We start from the raw sequence: 20,890 nt of genomic DNA, 5'->3' as shown, positions 1-20,890 counted from the left end.
GGCCACTGGCTTCATAAAATATTCATCTGTGATTGATGTTTTAGAAGTGATGACATGCAAAGTGAAGGGTGAAGTACTCTTCTGAAATTTCTAAGAGGCATTTGACACAGTGGACTAATAAGTGCAGCAAACACAGAACAGTAGATGCCCTACTTGAAAGGATAAACAAATTACTTGGAGCTTGGTCCTGCAAGGGTGGACCCATATGGAGCCCCACTGAACTCAGTGGGATTCCATGTAGATGCAAGGTATTACCTGCACCAGTCACCTTGCAGAATCAGAGCTTAGGTGAGAGTAAAGGCTCATGGGGCAGGAAATAACAGAGTGAAGAATTAGCCACTGTAGAATGATAGAAATGTAGGGCTGGAAGGGACTTTGAGAAGTCATCTAGTCCAGCCACCTGTGCTGAGGCAGGACCAAGTATACCTAGATCCACTCTGACAAGTGTTTGTCTAACATGTTCTTAAAATCCTCCAGTGATGGTGATTCTACAACCTCCCTTGGAAGTCTATTCCAGTACTTAATTATCATTATAGTTAGAGCCCTGCATGGACACACAATTTATATCTGTGGACATAAAGCAGATATCCGCAGAGCTGCAGGGCTCTCGTAACAGCGAGCGAGACCAGCAGGGCCATGGTCAGTACCTGGGCCAGGAACCACAGCAGTGAAAGCAGCAGCATCATGTTGGGCCGCCACTTGCAGGAGCCACTGCCCAGCCCAAGCAGCTCCTCCAGCATGGCTGTACTGCCCCCAGCCCTGCTCACTGGGGTGGGCACCAGGCTCACCGGCAGTTGTCCCTGGTTACACTAGTGTGTGCAAGCAGCTCACATGCTCCTCTCTTCCTATTCTATAATTTTGTGGGATCTCTTTTAGATAGCTATGTGTAAATTAGAAAACCATAATATAGAACATGCAAGGGAGTGCAACAGGAATGAGAAATAAGAAAGGAGAGCTAACCTAGTGTGGGAGACCTAGGAAAAACTGGTGGTGTGTTCAATGGAGGTAAAGAGTTTTAAGAGGAGATGTGACTGCATTTTTCAAGAGCCTAACAAGTATAATTAGGGTAGTATAGATAATTCAAGATAGTTTCTTGAATTAAATGTCAAATATTAAGACTCATGGTGAGGACCAGGTGCATCAGAGCAATAGGATACAGAGCCCCCGATCTCTAGCAATGACTGCTGGCCTGTCTTAGAGACCGTTTGTGGTTTCTAAGTTCCCAGTGGTGTCCAGCATACATAAACTACCACAAATAGCATTAACTTCCATGCTTGTCGGCCATCTCAAAGGGAGTGATCTCCCTGAGTGACCTGGGGGAATGAACTATCCTCTTGTCCCTAGACAGGTCAGGATTTAGGCTCATATCGGTTGACGACTGTGGAGAAGTTTGCAATGCTGCAATCTTTTCTTAAATAAGGGACTTCAGTCTCAATGTCTGTCAATGTCCTGACTTTAAACAAGCAGAAAATGCACAAAAAAGTAATAAAAGAACAAAAATGTGGTGGACTTCATGAACTAAGGTATAGGGAGACCTAAGGAAATGTGGGTATTTAGGCATGATCTTTCCCTACTCGGCATGTAGAACTTACGAAGACCCTATCAAGAGTAACAGTAGAAGCAACCCATGTTGAAAAATGAATTAGATACTGTGCCGACTTGAAAGGGAAGAAAATTGTTAGTTAATAGTGGATACCACCACACTGTTAGGCACCCAAGTCTGTCTGAATACTCTCCGAAGTCTCCCTCAGGCCTTAGATATGTCGACAGTAAACTTAACTAAAGATCAACTTATTCACTGAGTTTTGTTATAAAAACTGTCAAAACTCACTCAGACTTGATGATAGTTACTGATTAAGTCCGGTAGGTGGGACTGATAATTAAAAATAAGAGTGAATACCTACATCCTTTAAAAGCAAGTATGTGAGGAAAGATTATTACACAATGAAAGATGGAACTAACCTTCCGCCATTGATGATTATGGGATCAGACCCTGAACAAATGTCCTCCACAATATAAGAATTTTCTGAGCAGGATACATTTAGGGATGTGTAGTTAGGTTTGCATACAGTCAGGAAATATGGTGTCTGATACCCTGTTGACAGCTGTATGATGTCAGTAATGAGGGCAGTAGAACAAAGGCCAAAGACATGAACACCTAGAAAGTAAAACAAATCAGCTGGTTAAACTTAGGGCTAGTCTACACTTACCAGCCGGGTCGACGCGGTGAGTTCGACTTCTCGGAGTTCGAACTATCGTGTCTAATCTGGACGCGATAGTTCGAACTCCGGAAGCGCCGCGGTCGACTCCGGTACTCCACCACTGCAAATGGCGGTGGCGGAGTTGACCTTGGAGCCGCGGACTTCGATTCCGCGGCGTCTGGATGGGTAAGTAGTTCGAACTAGGGTACTTCGAATTCAGCTATGCTATTCATGTAGCTGAATTTGCGTACCCTAGTTCGACCCCGCTTCTTAGTGTGGACCAGCCCTTAGTTAAGATCATTGGATCAAATTCACAGCAACATAAGTAACCACAGCTCCATTGCATTCAGTGGTATTAAGCTTGCTTATGCCAGGGTTTAGGTAGGATTTAAGTGCAATATTTAGTCTGTAAGCTTTTTGGGGCAGAGTCTATCTTTTTTGTTCTGTGTTTGTACTACACCTAATAACATCCCAGCCCATTATTGGGGTTCTTAGGCATCTGATAATAATAATAATGATGATAATTAATAATAAGCCTTTTGTCGGCCCTTTGTGCAGGGGTAAATTTGGCTTATCAGCTGTAATAAATTGTACAATGTTCCAGTATCAGATTGGAAAATATATATGATGTTATGAATATAAGAAATGGAGATTCTGTACTTTGGAATATGTACTCTCCACTGATTTCTTTTTTTCTCTCCCAATTTTTTGTCTTTAACTTTAATAACCAACCATCTTGTTACAAGGATTTTTAATAAATCTATCAAACTGAGGTACCGTATAACTGGAAAATATCAAACCTAGTACCTATATTTAAGAAAGAGTGGAAAAGTGATCTAGGTAACTACAGTCCCAGTTGTCTGACCTCAATAGTATGCAAGGTTTTAGAACAAATATTAAAGTAAAGAATAATGAAAGACATTGACATAAACTGAAAATGGGATAAAATGCAACACAGGTTTATCAAAAGTTGGTTGTGTCACACAGACCCCATCTTTCTTTAAGCTAACTGATCTTTCAGACAAGGGAAATGTGGTAGATCTAATCTATCTGAACTTCAGTAAAGCATTTGATACAGTTCTATTTGGGAAATTATTATCTTACCTGGATAAAATGGGGATTATTACAAGAATTATGAGATGTGTAAGAAACTGGCTAAAGGAGACACAACAACTGGTTGTGCTAAAAGAAGAATTATTGGGCTAGAGGAAGGATACCAGTGGAATTCCTCAAGGATCCGTCTCTGGACCAATCTTATTTAATATTTTCAATAATTCATTAATCTGTTTATACACTGAACTGGCAGTAGAGGAAATGGAAGTGATGACAGTGCAAGCTTTCTCACACTGCCCCAAGGATGGGCTACTCTCTAGAAATGAGAATATGCATGTTCATTCAATACTTGTTCATTCTCATGAGACGACCGTCTGTGGTGCCAAATAATGCCAATTGGGATGTGTGGTGTTCTTTTGTTTTTCAGTATGGACATCTGTCTATTAGTAAGGGATTTGAGAGCACCATCCCACAGACCACCAAACACCGGTCAGATGGTAATGACTTTTGGGCATTGAGGACCTTGTCTGTGTCCATGCAGTGGTTTAACCCTTGAATCACAGTGTCACTCTTTTTCATTACATTACAACAAACTAACATGTTTAGTTAAACTGCACTTCCTGTTAAGAGTTTATCTATTGAAAAATGAAGTCTTCCTCCAAATGTTCTCTTTTTGTTACTGACTAATAACACTAGTATCTTGAATGCCAAATTCCTGAGACTGAATATACATAGTTCAAGTAAATGTGGTTGCTTTACGGTACATTTTTTCCTGCTTTGGATGGGTTTTAGATTTTTTTCCTGATCAACTTGTACTGTTGAAAGTAGGTTTTTTTGCATTGGAGAACTGGAAGAAGGCTGAAGTTATTGCTTTATCATGAGATGATTAAATAAGACACATAAATGAAAGATCAGATTCAGGGAATAAATTAAGGGTGAAATCCACACACCTCCAAAGCTTGGTTTGTATGGAGTTGCAGAGGGACCCCCTTAGGTGGGATAGAGCAGAATATGGAGCAATTTTGCAGCCCTCCTTGGTGGCTATTCTAGCCTTGCCAGAGTCCCCATCCTTGCTGCTCCTATGTGAGGGTTTCTGGCCACTGAATCTATGCTGTATATGGGTCCAGTAACCTCTTCCTTTTCCCACTCTAGCACTTTCCTCCATTCCAGCATATCTGGAGCTGTGGTGAAGCCCTCCTCTGCTCACAAAACATTGCCCTCCTGTGCATCTGCTCTGCCCATGCAGGTTTATGCAGCACAGAAGACTGTGTTTTGAGCCTTTCACCCATAGGTGCACTTCATTCTACATGAAGGGCAAAGAATAACTTGTCAGTTCAAACCCAGTAATTAAAAGCAAAAAAACCCACCTAATTGCCTTCTTATGAATGGCTTACGTGAAATGAATGTGTCAGCCTTCATCCATTTTCCAGGAGATAAGGGGTAGATTCATAGAGATATTTAGGCATTTAACTTGCAGATATAGGCAACTAAGTTCCATTTTTAAGCGCCATTGCAATTCACAAAACTCCTGCTCAGCTGCCACCTAACACTGTAGGTGCCCAAACTCAGTACCTAAGTGTTTGCAGTTAAAATTTCCTAGGCATCTATGTTTCTGTTTCTGAGTATGCGCACCACTGTCTCACTCTGTGTCCAGATGCCTATCTCCACTGCTGAGTGATTCACAAATCAGTGGAAGATAGGTGCTCTTCCACATAACTTGTGTGGAGACACAATCTGGCAAGCATATACAAGGCCACCTACCTCCACACAGAGCAACCAAGGAACAGGCTCTCCTTTATAACCTTTAGCCCAGTGGTTGGAGCACTTACCTGGGATATGGAAGCCCACGGGTTCAAGCCTTCCCTCTTCCTGATTAGGAGATGGGATTTGAACAGGCACCTACCACCTCTCAGGAGAGTGCTTTAACCACTGGGCTACAGGTTATTGTGCTGGGACAGTGGGGGAGGTCTCTCATCTCTGCTATTGAAGTTGTTCCACTTTAATAAAATAACTGAATAATTAAATATTATTTGGGCCAGAGAGTTAGAATAATGCTATGGCCTAGTGGTTAGGCCCCTCACCTGAGAGGTAGCAGATTCCTGTTCAGATCCATTCTTCTCATCAGGCAGAAGGGGGACTTGAACTGTTGATCCCCCACATTCCACGAGTACTCTAACCATTGGGCATAAGGGAGGTCTTCTATATCACCTATGTCCTTTTGTGAATCCAGCCTGAGAGACCCACCCCATCCACACATGGAATATCAATTCCACTGATGTTTTCTGATAGGGCTATCAGCTCATCAGCTTTCTATTGTGTTTCTCATGAATACTGATTCTTTTTACAGGGGAAAAAGCATTCAAAATAAAACAAAACCCATATATCTTAACAATTAAATGGACTTTGAAAGGAGATAGGGGGTTGGTGGGATAACGATAAGCCAAATTATTGATTTAGCAACACTGATGATAACGCAATCGATGAAAGTGAAAAATGGACAACAGATGTGTTACATTATTGAATGTGCGTTTTTACTTTGCAATACCATTCAACAGCTTCTCTTGCACTTTTTTTTTTTTGGCAGGATGAGAGCTGTGCCAATAACAGCCCTTTACTGTGCTAAAAGGCTATTTTAAAGAATAAAGAAACCTGTGTAATTAAAATAAAAAATATGTCAAAAGGCATTTTTTGGTAACTAACACCCAAAACCCACCAACGAATCTGACAGCTCTTCTCAGGAAAGAGTTGAAGTTGCAGCCTCCCGCATTAATATTGGCCTCGGCTCCAATCCCATTTCTTCTTTTAGACAGGCAACAGTAGAGAATTCCTTCTCCTACCATTATCTGCAATGACAAAGGAGGTATTCATGGCATAGGTAGCAGTTATGCAGCAGTTAGTGACTGGATTTTAAGGGCTGAAATATAATTATAATAGAACAAATATCATTCACAGAAGTGTACTCCCTTTTAAAGAATTTCATCAATATGCAATTTTAAGCTCTTTAGGGCAGGGACCATCGTGTGTGTGTGTGTGTGTGTGTGTGTGTGTGTGTGTGTGTGTGTGTGTGTGTGTGTGTGTGTGTGTGTGTGTGTGTAGTGCCTAGTGCCTAGTGCCTGGAACACTGGCCCTGCTTGGGGCCTCTACGTGGTATGATAATATAAAAACTAATAATTAGAAAATGCTGCATCATAAATGGTGAAAAGCCATAGAACTCCCATAGCATTTCTGGGGTGGATTTAGCACTCAGCCTTTGGCTGCCTGCCTAGCAATCCCTGGCAGCCTAAAATTCCATGACAGCTTGTTCTTCCCTATTGTGTAATGGGCTTGGTTTTTAACCAGATCCACTGCAGAGACTGGGGTTCTGTCCATATGGCCATGTAAATTGAGAATGAGAGAAATGGCAAGCCTACTGAGGGGTTAGAGTTGCGCTAGGAAGGAGAGAGTAAAGTGCAGATGAGTGGCTGCTTCACTCCACCCTGGTGGCCTCAGGGCAACCCTGCCTGTATGCAACCCCTCATCTCAGTTTCCCAAATAAAATCCACACTGGGTTTCCAGTCCAATCACAACAGCCTTCTTTAGGGGCTGATTTATTAATTAAAGTTCAAAACTAAATACAAAAGTCTTCCCTCCAGCCAGGTACAGCCCAACTCCCCTGATCTGGGCAGAGTCCTTCTTGTTTTGGCAGGCTACTCCCAGTCCTTCCTAGCTGTACCAATTCCCCTAGTCTCCGGGTCTTCCCTGCAGGAGCCTCTCTCACTCACTGCAATCTCACTAGGGCTTTCTGAGCTTCTCCCTTACTATGGCTCCTTATAGGAAAGTCCCTGATTCCCCTCAAGTAGGGCTCATTCTGTAATCAGGGTTGGCTTGCCCAGGGCAAGTCACCCTGTTACAAGGAGGAAAGTGTGATGTTGCTCTATGGAAGTCATGGCCATGATCCTAAATTCCAGACACTCAGGGCTTGGCTACACTTGCAGATGTGCAGCGCTGGGAGTTACAGCTGTCTTCGTACAGCTGTGTAGGGAATGCGCTGGAGTGTGGCCACACTGACAGCTACCAGCGCTGCAGTGTGGCCACATTTGCAGCGGTGTTGGGAGTGGTGCATTATGGGCAGCTATCCCAGCGTTCAAGTGGCTGCAACGTGCTTTTCAAAAGAGGCGGGTGGGGTGGAGTGTGACAGAGCGTGGGGGGGGGGAGAGAGAGAGAGAGTGGATTTTTGGAGCCGACACTGTGTCAGCTCCCTGCCTTGCAAATTCTGACCATTTCCCTGCCCTCTCATTCACTCTTAAATGCAAATAGCCTGCAGAACAGATAAGCAGCTGCTCCGATGGACTCCCTTCCCCCCCCGCCCACCGTGCTGTTTCTCTCCTCAAGCAAACACTAGCTGTAGACATTCATCCCCCTGCCTGCCTCATTCACAGCAAATAGGAGCTGTATTTGTTTTTTAGATAAGCAGCTCCGGGAGCCCCGAGTTCACAACAAAACAAAGAGTTCTTTAGTTAAAAGCATTATGGGAAAATTCTGGAGGCCAATTACAGCGCTTTTGGTGGCCACACTGGCGGAGCAGCGCTGCATCACCAGCGCTGCAATAGTTATACCCGAGGCAGAGCAGGAGTACAACCAGTGCTGCAGCCAGGGAGATGCAGCGCTGTATGTGCCTTGCAAGTGTGGACGGTGTGTAAGTTGCAGCGCTGTAAACCCACCACCAGCACTGCAACTCTCCAGTGTAGTCAAGCCCTCAGATTTATTTGATGTTTCTGCTAAAATTCTCAGCAGAAACAGTTATGTCAGCAATGCTGACCAGAGCTGTGTGAATAAGTGATTTTTTTGCTTTGCTGGCAATTTTGAAAAATCTTTATAAAAAATAATTTTGGGTCAAAATTTTTGGAGAATTGAAAAGAAGAAAAAATGTGTTGGGGAATGTCAAATGAAACATTTTGTTCAACCTAAAACTAAAATGTTTTGTTTCACTTTCAAGGGTATTTTAAACATTTTTATATATTTTTAATAAAATTGAAAAAAATTAAAAACAAAAATAATTTTAAATTAAAAAGTGAAATATTTCCTTCAGAAAATGTTGAAACAAAATGCTTAGACTCTTTCTTTGTTTTTTTACATAAACAATTTGGCAGAACAGACACATCTCTGCTAAATGTTTTAATGTCAATGAATCTGCATTTTTCACCAAAACTTTTGGCTGAAAAATTTTGTCCGGCTCTTATGTTGGTATGTATATTGTTGTTAGACTTCAGAGATAACACTGCTCTGATGTGAATGGGCAGTTGAGACCTCAGAACAGATTGATTGTTTGTCTGCAGATTCAATAAAACAGCACTACTGTGTAAGGTGTGATTCAAAAGATTTGCAATGCTGCTGAATGCTAGAAACTTAAACATAAAATAAAATTAAGACTTAAACTATGCAGGACCTTATGGAACCATCAGACAAGTGCTGACGCATTGTACTATCTCAGCGAAAACCCCTGTGCATGGGGGAGAGGAAATTAAATGGGACAGCAGTTTCTGGACAATCAACCCCCTGCTGACCACACACTTGGTCTTAATTGAGTTTCTTTTTTTCCCCTAGAGCAAAATAAATGCAGTGACAATTGCGTCAGTATATGGGAAAGTCAATGGTAGAGGAGATGTAGAGAATTTTATTAGCTAAGAGTTAATTTCACAGGGTCTATAACATTATTATCCATCTCAGTATCGCCATTATAATGCTAAGTCTTTGTCCAGGAGCAAGCAATGGGATTTTAAATTAAAATTTTACAGAATCTTAAATAGCTTTTGGCAAGCATTAGGGGATATTTGGCATGGGGAAAAAACCTGGAAAGATAGACCATCTTATGTTATAGAAGGGAAACCAGGGAAACAAAGCGGACAACATGGGGTAGTAGATTCAGCTGATCATGCTGATGTCTTTCTTGAGAACTGGATTAATCATGTTAGAGATTAGGGCTGGCAAATTCAGCAGATTGTGAATTTGCTCTCCTGCTTAGGTAACTTACAGGCAAAGCCAAAAGTTGTGCTGTTTTACTAAATATTTCTGGGATTTTTTATTTTATTTTATTTTATTTTACCTAACTGGGTAGTTGTGTTGACTGAGAAGGGGACAATATAAGGCTGCTCCTCTATTCTTTCTGCTTTGGTACTGTCAATCAAACTTGCAAACTATCTGATAAACTATATGATCTAACATTCTGGTACTCTGTGACAAAGCAGATTGCTCCCTTTGTGCAACCTAACAGTCTTTAGCTGTCTAACATACATTGACATGGCTAAATCAATCACACCATATGAATTTTGTATGCTTTATAGTGCTTTTATTTTCCTTATAAGAGGAACAAATATTAGAGGCCTGATTCAAAGCCCATTGAAGTGAATGGGGGTCAGGTTGAAACTCCGGCAAATGCTGGAGATGAAGTACCCATTCTGAGAGTTTAATACGTATGTTTCAGAGTGGTCTTGTCATTGGGAGTTACTGGGAAAAAAATTGTGTGTGTGTGTGTGTACGTATGTCTACACCAAATACAGTCATTTTAGGAGGAACCTCAGGGCTGCAAATAAGTCCAGTTAAAAACTGCTACTGTTTTATGGAACTGATAGTGAGCAAAAACTAATGTGGTTTAAATGGAATGACACAGATTCTCCTAAAATAATAGTTTGGGAAAATAAGTTACTGGATGATACTGTGGTAAAGACTGTTTACTCTAAAGCAGTGGTTCTCAAACTAGGGCCACCGCTTGTTCAGGGAAAGCCAATGGGGGCTGGAGGAAGCAGCGCGGGCCAAGGGACGAGCCTGCCGCCCTCCCTGTAGCCAGGGCTGGCTCCAGGCATCAGCAGAGGAAGCACGTGCCTGGGGTGGCATGTGCTAAGGGGCAGCATTCCATCTATTCTTGGGGCAGCACAGTCCAAGCGGCTTTTATTTATTTTATTTATTTATTGCTTCAGCAGTCTGAGCGGCTTTTTTTCTTTGCTTTGGCAGTTTGGGCAGCTTTTTTTTTTTTTGCTTGGTGCGGCAAAAATGGTAGAGCTGGCCCTGCGTGCAGCCCCCATTGGCCAGTGGGAGATGCGATTGGCCGAACCTGCAGATGCGGCAAGAAAACAAACCAGCCCAGCCCGCCAGGGGCTTTCCCTGAACAAGCGGCGGCCCTAGTTTGAGAACCACTGCGCTAAAGGAAATAGACCTAAAACATACTCTAAACATGGGATAAAGCAAGTGAATATCTCACCAGATAACAGAGACAAACTGATTCCTGTTCTTACTGTTTTTACCTTCCTAGGCCTCTGGGTAGGGATTGAGGTTGGGGTTTCAGAAGGGATTTGTTTTCCTTCTCCCTTTTCCTTTTTGTTAGCCATGATCTTTAAAAATTATTAAATATTGCATCATCATGATTTTGTATATGAGGGTTTTTTTACATGATATTGAGTTCCTGTTGCTCCCATAACAGAGTAAGTCATGTATCAGAGGGGTAGCCGTGTTAGTCTGGTTCTGTAGAAGCAGCAAAGAATCCTGTGGCACCTTATAGACTAACAGACGTTTTGCAGCATGAGCTTTCGTGGGTGAATACATCCGAAGAAGTGGGTATTCACCCACAAAAGCTCATGCTGCAAAACGTCTGTTAGTCTATAAGGTGCCACAGGATTCTTTGCTGCTTCTATAGTAAGTCATGTACAGATATCTTAGGCTTCTGGAAATTGTATGTTACATTATTGGAATTCCTGGTATGGTTCTCGGTGCTTCACTTTATATATTGCATCTTTTGTATGAATTATGATTCCTCAGAAAATTAATGAAAATGTAAATATAAAATACTTAACTGTGCAACTTGAATTTTGAATAAGTATATTCTTTGTGCATCTAACTTCCTAGGATCTTTACTTAAAGGAAAGAACCAAAAAATGAAGAAAGGTAAGTCCCTAGTTCCATAATTCACAGGCACCAGTGAGTAACAGCCAACTGGTGAGTACCACTGCCATTAGTTTCTATTATTAATGCAAGCTAAGTATGCATTTTGGTACAAGGAAATGTACTGGTGTATGTCCTTATCAGTATGCATGAATTAAGGCATTCCTAGAGTTTGCTGATAATTAATGGTTACAACTTTGAAGCTTCTGGACTTATTTTCTTCAAATTTGGCTCAGTATTTAAGTCTCAAAAAGATTTTAAAAAATAGTCAGACAATTATAGACAAGCCAAGTTTGGAGAAAATGGCTTCAGGAGTTTCAACAATATGAACGTTTAAAGTCAGCAAGATAGTTTTAAAAAACGCACAATGAACTAACTGGCATGTCCAATGCACCTTTCTTTTATTCCGTAATCCCACAGGACCGGCTGGGACCCAGGAGTGCAGAGCTGGGGGGACTGCCTGGCAAAGGGCTGAAGAGCCGGGGCAGAGAAGCCCCAGAATTAGTGGAGCCCCGGAGAGCGGGATGCAGGCCCCTTATAGCAGTGCCCTTGGCACCGGTCCCCTCTATGGCCCTGCTGCTGCTCCTGGCTGCCCTGCCACAGGCTCTGGGTGGTTCAGGCCACTTCGCCCAGCCCCAGCTGTGGTGCTGGGGGGCAGCCACCCTGCGGCACCTACAGGCGGCTCTGTGCGCCCCGTGGGGCATCCCCCAGCCCAAGTATCCCTGCTCAGAGCCCACCCGACCATAAGGTGCGGGCACTGCTCCCCAACGCGAACCGCAGTGGCCCCAGGGCACCCCCTGTGCAGGACGTGCTGCTGCTGCCAGGGCTGGCTCTAGGCTTTTGCTGCCCCAAGCAAAAAAAAAAAGATGGCCGGAATGCTGCCCCTGAAAATGTGCCGCCCCAAGCACGTGCTTGGTTTGCTGGTGCCTGGCCCAGAGCCATGACTCAATAAGTCATATGGATCCAGTGTCAAAAAAGACATTGAAAACTCCTAATCTAGCATGGTTCTTCCATTCAGGCTAGAAGTGCTCCCAGAATAGAGATTACCTCCATTGAAAGTGTCTGTTAATAGTCAGCTTTGGTGTAAATCCACTGAAATCAATAAAGTTCAGTGCACTTATGCCAAGACTGCATCCATCTCATAGTCCTTGAGCCTGTATGACTTCAGTATGACTCCTGCAGTTGTTCCCTGTAGATGCCAGTGTGAAAATCCATTCTGACAGAATTAAAAAGAAAAAACAACTTAGTTACCCAGCCAATCTGTTTTCCAGGGGCAAACCTTCTGGATCCAGTTTAGGCAGCAGTGAATAAGTCCAGGATGGCCACATAAACTGCAACATTGCCAATCTCTTGTTTTTATCACAAGTGTCATGATATTTCATATTTTCTTAAAACCTCTGCTGCTGAAACCATATTATTTACATGAGACCTATAAAAAGAAACCATTCAAAAAAAAAAGCCCTCATGATTTTTAAGTCAATCACATGACTTTTGGGGTTCCACTCATGATTTTGAAATGCTTGGGCTGGCAATACTGAAATTAGGTGCACACCGACATGAATGATCCTGAGGAGGAATTCCTCGGTGAGATGGAAGGGACTATGGGCAAGAGAGGAGCAGCTGTTCAAGTATGATAAAGAATGTAGGTGAGCTTCCTACCAGTTTATGAACATGGTTGTACTTAGCAAAGTTCTCCCAGTGCATATACAGGGCCCAAAGGCCACTTTCAAGGAAATGTGTCATTCATTGAGTTGCACATTCAAAAAGGCGGGATATCTGAACAGAAGTAGTGACACAGATGTTAACCAGAGTGCCAAACCTCTGTTTAAAAACTCATAGGGTGAAATCCTGGCTCCACTGAACTCCATGGGAGATTGGGCAATGACTTCAATGGGGGCAGGATTTCACCCCTTCACTTCATTTCTATATATGCAGGGTCGCATTTTAGAGTTTTCACAATTTTAGATTCTCTGATAAAGCACAAAGGAATGAATTAATCCCTGGTTAAACTCAATGCAGTTAGGAATAGGGATGAATTTGTCAGTTGGCCTGCCTGTCCTTGTGTACTAGAGGTAGCTATAGCATTGTGTCATCTAAGTGCACAGTTAAATGAGCAAATGAGTGCCCCAGTAAAGCAGTATAGACAGCACTCTAAGTGTACATAAAAATAAAGTCTTTACATTTCATTTTAGCTTCACATTGTAATTCCAGCAGGGTTATTATACTAGTAAAGATCAGACATTTTATTTCATTTACTATACAAAAGGGGTTGAATTGCTCATACACTGATATTTAAGTGCTGTATTGGGAAGATTCTGTTCTATTAACAATTTGTTCTCCCTTTGGATGAGCCATTGAACTAGTTTCCTTCTTGCCCGTCCTATAGCTTACAAGTTAGATACTCCAGGGCAGTTTTGGAAAGAATAATAAATAACCACAGCGTCATGATCAATATTAGCTCACTGAAGAAACCGGGCTGTTATATCTAAAACTGCATGTGAGCCACTGCTGAGTGTATCCTGGCATCTCCATTTGCCAAAAAAATCCTGCTCTAGTGATCTCGCTCATTAACAAGACTATGAAAGGTCCTGTACAGACACTATTTCATTCAGCATAATATATAGAACAGTGATTTATATAGGGTGATCTTCACAAAGGGACAGAAGATCCATGCACGCCCTCTAACGAACGTTCATGCCCATAGCAAAGATTGCCTGGGTGGAACTCCACAGTCTCTCCTGTGGGCTTCAGATGGAATTATCTTTATGCTAGTTTAATTAGGCCAGTGGGTAGTCAGCAGGATCTCAGTTTGTGCAAATGAATGGTCAAAAACCACTGCAGAGGAGGCTGGGAAATGCACTGAATGAACAACCTTACACAGCCTGCTTTTCATCCCAGGCGGTTAAAGATGAATTCTATCCCTCCCACCCATCTTTGTTCTCTGCACAAAGCCAAGTTGCTCAAGGAGGGGTGAATCTCAACCATAATTTACTGGTGTGCTACTAGGAGTCATTTTAAGACAGTGTTAAGGTTGTTTGTTTTTTTCCCCCCAAACTTTCTGCTGTTCCCAGCCTACACACAAATGTACTGGGCTCCATTTTGTTGTCTTTATACCCAGACAACTACAGTGAGTGTTCATTGGAATTGCAGATTGCTGGACAGTAACTCAGAGCAAAATTTGGCTCTGGTTCTGTAACCACAGAAGTATTTACTTGACAAAAATGCTAGCACAAGTGAAAAGGTATTTGAAATCTGAGTGAAAAGGAGAGAACAAAATTAATTTGCATTTAAGAGTGTCTTCCATGATAGCCTTTGCCTGACTATGCATTCCGATTGGCATCTCAATATAAACAGTTAAGAAGGAAACTTTATTTACTCTCAGCCTTTTAAGATACTTTAACATTTTGTGTGTGTGTGTGTGTGTGTGTGTGTGTGTGTGTGTGTGTGTGTGTGTGTGTGTGAGAGAGAGAGAGAGAGATTTCATTGTTAATTTCAATACAGTGAATGTTTTATTCTTATTTCATAACTGTACTACTACGGATTAATGGGTAGAATTTTCAAAATTGCCGAAGTGACTTGGGGACCCTAAACCCTATTAAAAGTCAATAAGATTTAAAAAAAAAACACTTTTTCTGTTGTAAAGTTTGAGGGCCCTATTAACACTTGTTATAGAAGAATAAAAATTGCATATTAAAACCTAACAATCAGATCATCAGTTCATGTAATTCACTGAGGTCAATGGAGCCATGTTGCTTTACACCAACTGAAGATCTGCTCCTAAATCTTTTTTTAGGGGAGGCAGGTGAACATTCCCATAACTTACCGTGATTGCAGGTCCAGCAAAAGTCAAACTAAGCAACATCAGGAAGGGAACAGCCTCTTGTGTAGGTTCAATGTATGGCATACTCAGACTCCTGTCATAGCAGCTGAATCCAGAGTGAACTGGCTTGAAGACATCAGTAAGTTCAAGAAAATAGAGACTAACAACAGAAGATGCCAGTATGGGCAACTGGGAAGGAAGGAAGGAAAAACAATTCATTGTTATTTCTTTGTAATAATAAACCTAAACATTCAAATGACCCTATAATAATTTTGCAAAAGCAACAACCTGCAGCCCACGCCACTTCTCACAGCTCCCATTGGCCGGGAACGGCGAACCATGGTCACTGGGAGCTGTGGACAGCCATGCCTGTGGACAGTCAATGTAAACAAACTGTCTTGTAGCCCACCAGCGGGCCACAGGTTTCCCACCACTGCCATAGTCAATTGAGCTGGTCAAACTATTTGTTGGAATCTTATTTCCCGAACAATTTAGCCTTTTCATCTGTGAGACATTCCTGAACAGACTCTGATTTTTCAAAAATAGGCTCCAATCCTGCAACATAGTGAATTCAGGATGACCTCTTCACACGTGTGGACCCCCAAGGATTACTACATACAAGTGCAGTGGTCAACTTACAGGATTGGGGCCTCATTTCCTATTTATAATTATTTGTCAAAAAGATTATACTAATATATGCCAACATATGGGTTGTTAATGAAGTCTGACTAACTGCTATTTATAGTGAATGATTGTGCAGCTAAATCACATGGTTTTGTTTCTGTTTCTTGCCTGAATGATGTAGTCATTAAAAGTTTAAAACACCCTTGTTCTTTCACATACGTTTTATAAGCTGTTCAATCAGATTAGACTTTACACTTGCTCCAGAAGTACATCAACAGCCACCTTTTATCCTACTCAATGCTTTGCTGTTTATCATTGCTTTTTGTTTAGGGTACTTCAAAGAGTTTTCAGTTCACATGACAGTGTATATACCCCAGCCAATTTGAGTTCAATTTCTAAGGAAGATTTAGTGAGAAATTGTATCCAATGCTTTTCTTTTATATATACAGAGAGAGAGAGAATTGCCTTCACCTATTCATTATGGGTGAAGGCTTTTTTCTATTAAAAAAAAACAATTAACTTTGCCTGGCAGGATTTACTCCTGTAGAAAACAGATGATTATGGGTCATGGTTCCTTTATCTAGATGTTTAGTGATTTTTATCTTTTAGAGATTAGTTCCATTAATTTATTAGTGATAAAAGTTAGACTTAAGGGGGAAACTTCACCCAGGCTCTCCATGAGCTTCTGAAAGCACCGGTTCTATCAGAGGGCCCTCTTTGGCAGACAGTGTACCAGGGAAGCTGTGGGAATGACAAGCAGGCAAAAGCACCTTTCTACGACAGTGCATGCAAGGGCCAGTACAGTCCACAAAGTGACCAGTGGTGGGTGGGGGATGCAGCTTGGCTGGGGCACAGCAGCATATGATGACTCACTGCAGTGCATCCCCTTGCTTGTCAGTTTCCATTGATGAGGTCCTCACTGAGTGCTCAACAGAACTTAAATCTGCATTTCCCCAGCATCACCCAGTGAGAAGGGCCACAGTAGAAGCATGCTGCCTGCCTTCCCTTAGGCTGAAACCCCTTGGGATGTAATGAACCTTGGTGACACAGGGAGGTGATATATCCTGAGACAGTGAAGGTAAATATGACTGATGGAACAGTAATTGCTAGCATTACTCTTCCTTCTTATTTCGAAGATGGCTGTTATGTTTGCTTTTTCTCCACTTCTTAATATAGCTAAAAATACAAACTTACAAGGTCCACATAGACTTGCATATACCTACAGCACCATACAGTAAAGGTATTTCATAACACCAAACATGAATTATTCTATTTCCCTTGCAGGAAATATTCTTCTATGCCAACACATCACACTGAGAAAATGTACAGTTTTCCTTCAGAACTTAATGTTCCACTGGATTATGCTGCTTTTGAAATCTTCCTTGCACATTTCATAAAAACAGATAAAATCAAAATGATACATTCTACTTATTTCCATTCTAGAGTAAAACAGAGTGAAGACTGGGAGCGCAATGTATGTCAGGTGACAAGATAATGAATGATAATGTTTGTAAAGGGCAGTGGGGAACTGGCTGGATCCATTAATTGGCCATTTCCAAACTTTAAAATGTGTTTTTTAGTCCAGGTTTTTTAAAAATAAAATGTAATTTTAGGTGTAGGGTGGTTGTTATCTGGACTCCACTGAAACAGGGTTTATAATGGGGCTTGGTTTTTGAAAATAGCAGCTTTGCTTTGAAGTGCTACACAGTACAAAGAGCTGCAGAGTTTAGCTTGTCTTCAAAAGTATTGCTATGAAAAATGCACTGAAGGTAGTCTAAGGAATGCCCTGTTCTCAGTGGTCGGGTTGATTGTGTTATAATTTCATTTTTTAGGCTGATTGTGATTGCATAGGAAAGGAATGTGAATTGACATCCTGAATAAAGCAAAGAGTGGCATTCCCAAGAGTGTCTTGAAAATAACACAAGAAATCCATTAGATTTACTTAAATAAAGAATAAATGCATGCAAACTGAATTTTGTCATTTCTGCCATCATTGGAAGTAGCAAAGTTTTTTAGTTAGCTGAATTGTTTAATTCCCATCTCACACTGGGCACTCCAGAGAACTCCCTTTGTTTTCAGTGGCAGTCCTGCATTTGTAGTAACTCAGTATGATTGCATGGATGTGCAAGGAACAAGGAGCTTTCACCCTTTTTTCTCCCCCAGCAGCTGTAAGGGACAGTCACAGGCCCTGTGCTCAGGGGATTATTGAGACTGCTTCTCGGTGCACAAATATCTCCAGATGCCATGGGAGGAGGAAGGCTTATAGTGGTGTATCCCCTTATCCTCCCCAATGCACTCACCCAGAGCTGTTCAGGTGGGTTCCACTCCTGTGTGACCTGGAGCAAGTCACATAGTCCTTTTTGTGCCTCAGCTTGGGGGAGGTTGGGAGAGGTCCATTCAATGGAAGGGTACAGCGTACGTGTTGTCCCCGACCACTGGAAAACTCAGAGAGGGAGAGTGGCACAATCCTACCTTAGCTCCACCGGGCCAGTGCAGCTCTGCACCAATCCATCAGGGCAAAATACCAACACCTATGCCCCCACACAGTGTGATTTCACTGACACCACGCATCATGGTTTAGGCAATTGTAAAATCTGACACCAAAATCATTATTTAATATGCATTACAGTAGTACCTAGGGGCATCAACCGAGATCAGGGCCGCATTGTGCTAGGTGCTGTACAAATCACATAATTAGAGACAGTGGCCTCCAAGAGCTAAATCAACAAGGCAGGCAAAGGAATAATTATCCTACTTCTTACAGATGGGGAGCTGAGGCACAAAGAGATTGTGATTTGTTCCAGGTCACACTGGAGTGGACTCAGATTTCTTGAGTTTTAAGGCAGTATGTTACCCACAAGTCCATATTTCCTATCTGACTGTTTCCCACCTATATAATTGCATTTATATAGTGAGATTCAGCTATTATTAAATATGTCATATTTGATATAGTGATGTAGTATAATGCGTTAATGTGCATACAGATCATTTTCAAAGGGATCTGCATATGCTAACTGCAATTTTATTATTGCTAATTACAAAATCCAGGAAACACCCACATTTAACGGTGGTGCTTAGGAATCCCAACAAAGGATAGGACTCCATTGTGCTTTTCACTTCTAGAATTACCATATTCTTTCAGAACATAACCATCCCCACCCCCCAAAAGAAAACAATAACTACAAAGGCCTAATAACCCCTACAATAATTCCTCAGCAATACTAACAAATACTTTATAGACAGTTTGCAATATACTGTATGTCAGGTCCCATAGGACGTCTTGTTCTCATATCTTTTTTATCAACCTAAATATAAAATGCATCTTCAAAAAGGCAAAGACAATATAAGTGTTTGTTCAATATTCTAAATAATTCTAACTGGCTGTTTAAAAATATGAATATTTATTGAGTATTCTGCTTAGGGCAGCATTAGCGTTGTAATTACAGGCATTAGCTTTTGATACCCTGAACATGACAGACATAATTAGCTGGTAATAATGTGCATTGTTTTAATTACAAAATAGAAATTCTTTTTCTTATTTCTAATTGGAATAAAAAAAGTAAAGACCTGGGCTAATGAGTCTTCATATTCTGACATGCTCAGTCGATTAAGAAATTTCTGACTTTTAACCTCCGCTCTGGATTATAATTTATGCCTGAAAATAGAATATCTGATCCAAACCTAGTGAAGTCAATGGAAAGATTCCAATTGGTTTCAAAGGACTTTGTATCAGGATCATAATCAGCCCAGTTAGGAGAAGAGCTGGTTACAAAACTTCAAATGTTGCCCATTTTTTGTCAAATTTTCATGAAAAAGAAACAACATCCTCTCCCCACTCTAGTTAAGAGGCTTTCTTAAGCCAAAGAGTTGTATTATTCATTACTATGATTATTATTATTTATATTGCAGGGGGCCTAGCCCTATCATGCCATTCCCCAAAAAGCTTAACAAGAAATAAACATATATACAAATACTTTCAGGAGAAGAATAAAGACCAAATGCTCCTTTGTGTTGCATGGTGTAGTCAAAGCAAAGGAGCTCTAATTAGTCAGCAAGACCCAAACCTTGCAGAAGGGGTCCCAGATCTGGTGGAAACCCCTCCAAGAGATTTTTGTACTCATACATTCATAGTTTCAAGTGCATGGGAGGGGGAAAAACCAGGCACCAGCCACTCTGTACTGCATATGCCTTTGTTGCCATACTCAAAGAGCAGTTATCAATGGTTTGCTGTCAAACTGGGGTGGGGAATGTCTAGTCAAGTGGGAGTCCCACAGGGGTCAGTCCTGGATCTGGTACTAATCAATATTTTCATTAATGATTTAGAGCAGGGGTCTCAAAGTCCCAGCCCGCGGGCCATGTGTGGCCTGAGAACCTCCCCACTGCAGCCCACGGAGGAGAGACACATGCAGACATGCTGCCGGCAATGTTGGCTGCAGGCATCGCCCACCGCAGCTCCCATTGGCTAGGGGAGAGGGACAGAGATACCATCACTAGTTGCCGGGCAGAATCAACCATGGAGGCAGCATCACTTTTTTCCACAATGAATATAAACAAGTCAAAATACCGAACACAACTATCTGATGCACACCTTGCTGCAATCCTGAAAGTTACAACTTCTCAGTCACTGAGGCCAAACATCAACAAAGTGACAGAACTGAAGCGTTGCCAGATGATAACCCATGCTGTCCAGCCCTCAGGAAAAAAAACAAGGTTTACCTTCCCCTTGGAGAATTTTCCAAATCAAAGCTTCATTTTCTCTGCAAGTGATGTTTGCTCTGAGTCACTAGCAAGCAAATATTGACTGTTTCATAAAATGACACTGTCAAGACCTTTAGGGCCAAAATATGTTTTCTTAAACAAAAGGAAAGACACAAATAAAAAACACGTTTCCAGTTGGAAAAGCCTTTTATTCTGCCAAAGAAAATGCAATCTGGTCACCCCAGTATGGCAGTATTTTGCTGATGCTCAGGGAACACAAAAATCATAAATTCCCTGACTAAACAACTAAACACCTTGATGGTCAACTCTGGTTCATGTCTTTACAACAACTCACCTAGCAAAGACCTGCATGAAATAGTAAACCCTGTGGGCTCAGCTGGTGTAAAGGGGTGCAGCTCCATTGGCTTCAGTGCAGTAGTTCCAGAGACCCCAGCAGAAAGTTGATCCTCTATGTATCAATAATACTTTGTATGATGTATCTATGCAATCTTTGTGCTCCTTCATAACATGCTGTACTCTACACCTGTTATTTGTAACCTATGCCTCTCTTCATGATCGTAAA

At 41.7% G+C, this 20,890-nt stretch overlaps 1 protein-coding gene across 2 annotated transcripts in view; it reads right to left on the bottom strand.

Annotated features, from left to right (window-relative positions):
• Window positions 1–20,890, bottom strand: part of PLPPR4 (phospholipid phosphatase related 4) — a 43,661-nt gene that overhangs the window by 10,442 nt on the left and 12,329 nt on the right. For both annotated transcript variants that reach the window (XM_045027133.1, XM_045027134.1), the window contains exons 2-4: window positions 14,989–15,174; window positions 5,968–6,097; window positions 1,963–2,158 (exon numbers count right to left, since the gene is read on the bottom strand). In XM_045027133.1, the coding sequence (XP_044883068.1) occupies window positions 1,963–2,158; window positions 5,968–6,097; window positions 14,989–15,174 (512 nt within the window). The remainder of the gene's footprint in view (window positions 1–1,962; window positions 2,159–5,967; window positions 6,098–14,988; window positions 15,175–20,890) is intronic.

The sequence above is a fragment of the Mauremys mutica genome, chromosome 8 (assembly GCF_020497125.1).
Source record: "Mauremys mutica isolate MM-2020 ecotype Southern chromosome 8, ASM2049712v1, whole genome shotgun sequence".
Classification (NCBI taxonomy): Eukaryota; Metazoa; Chordata; order Testudines; family Geoemydidae; genus Mauremys; species Mauremys mutica.
Note: the sequence above shows the minus strand (reverse complement) of the source record. Positions and strands in the feature narration are given on the sequence as shown.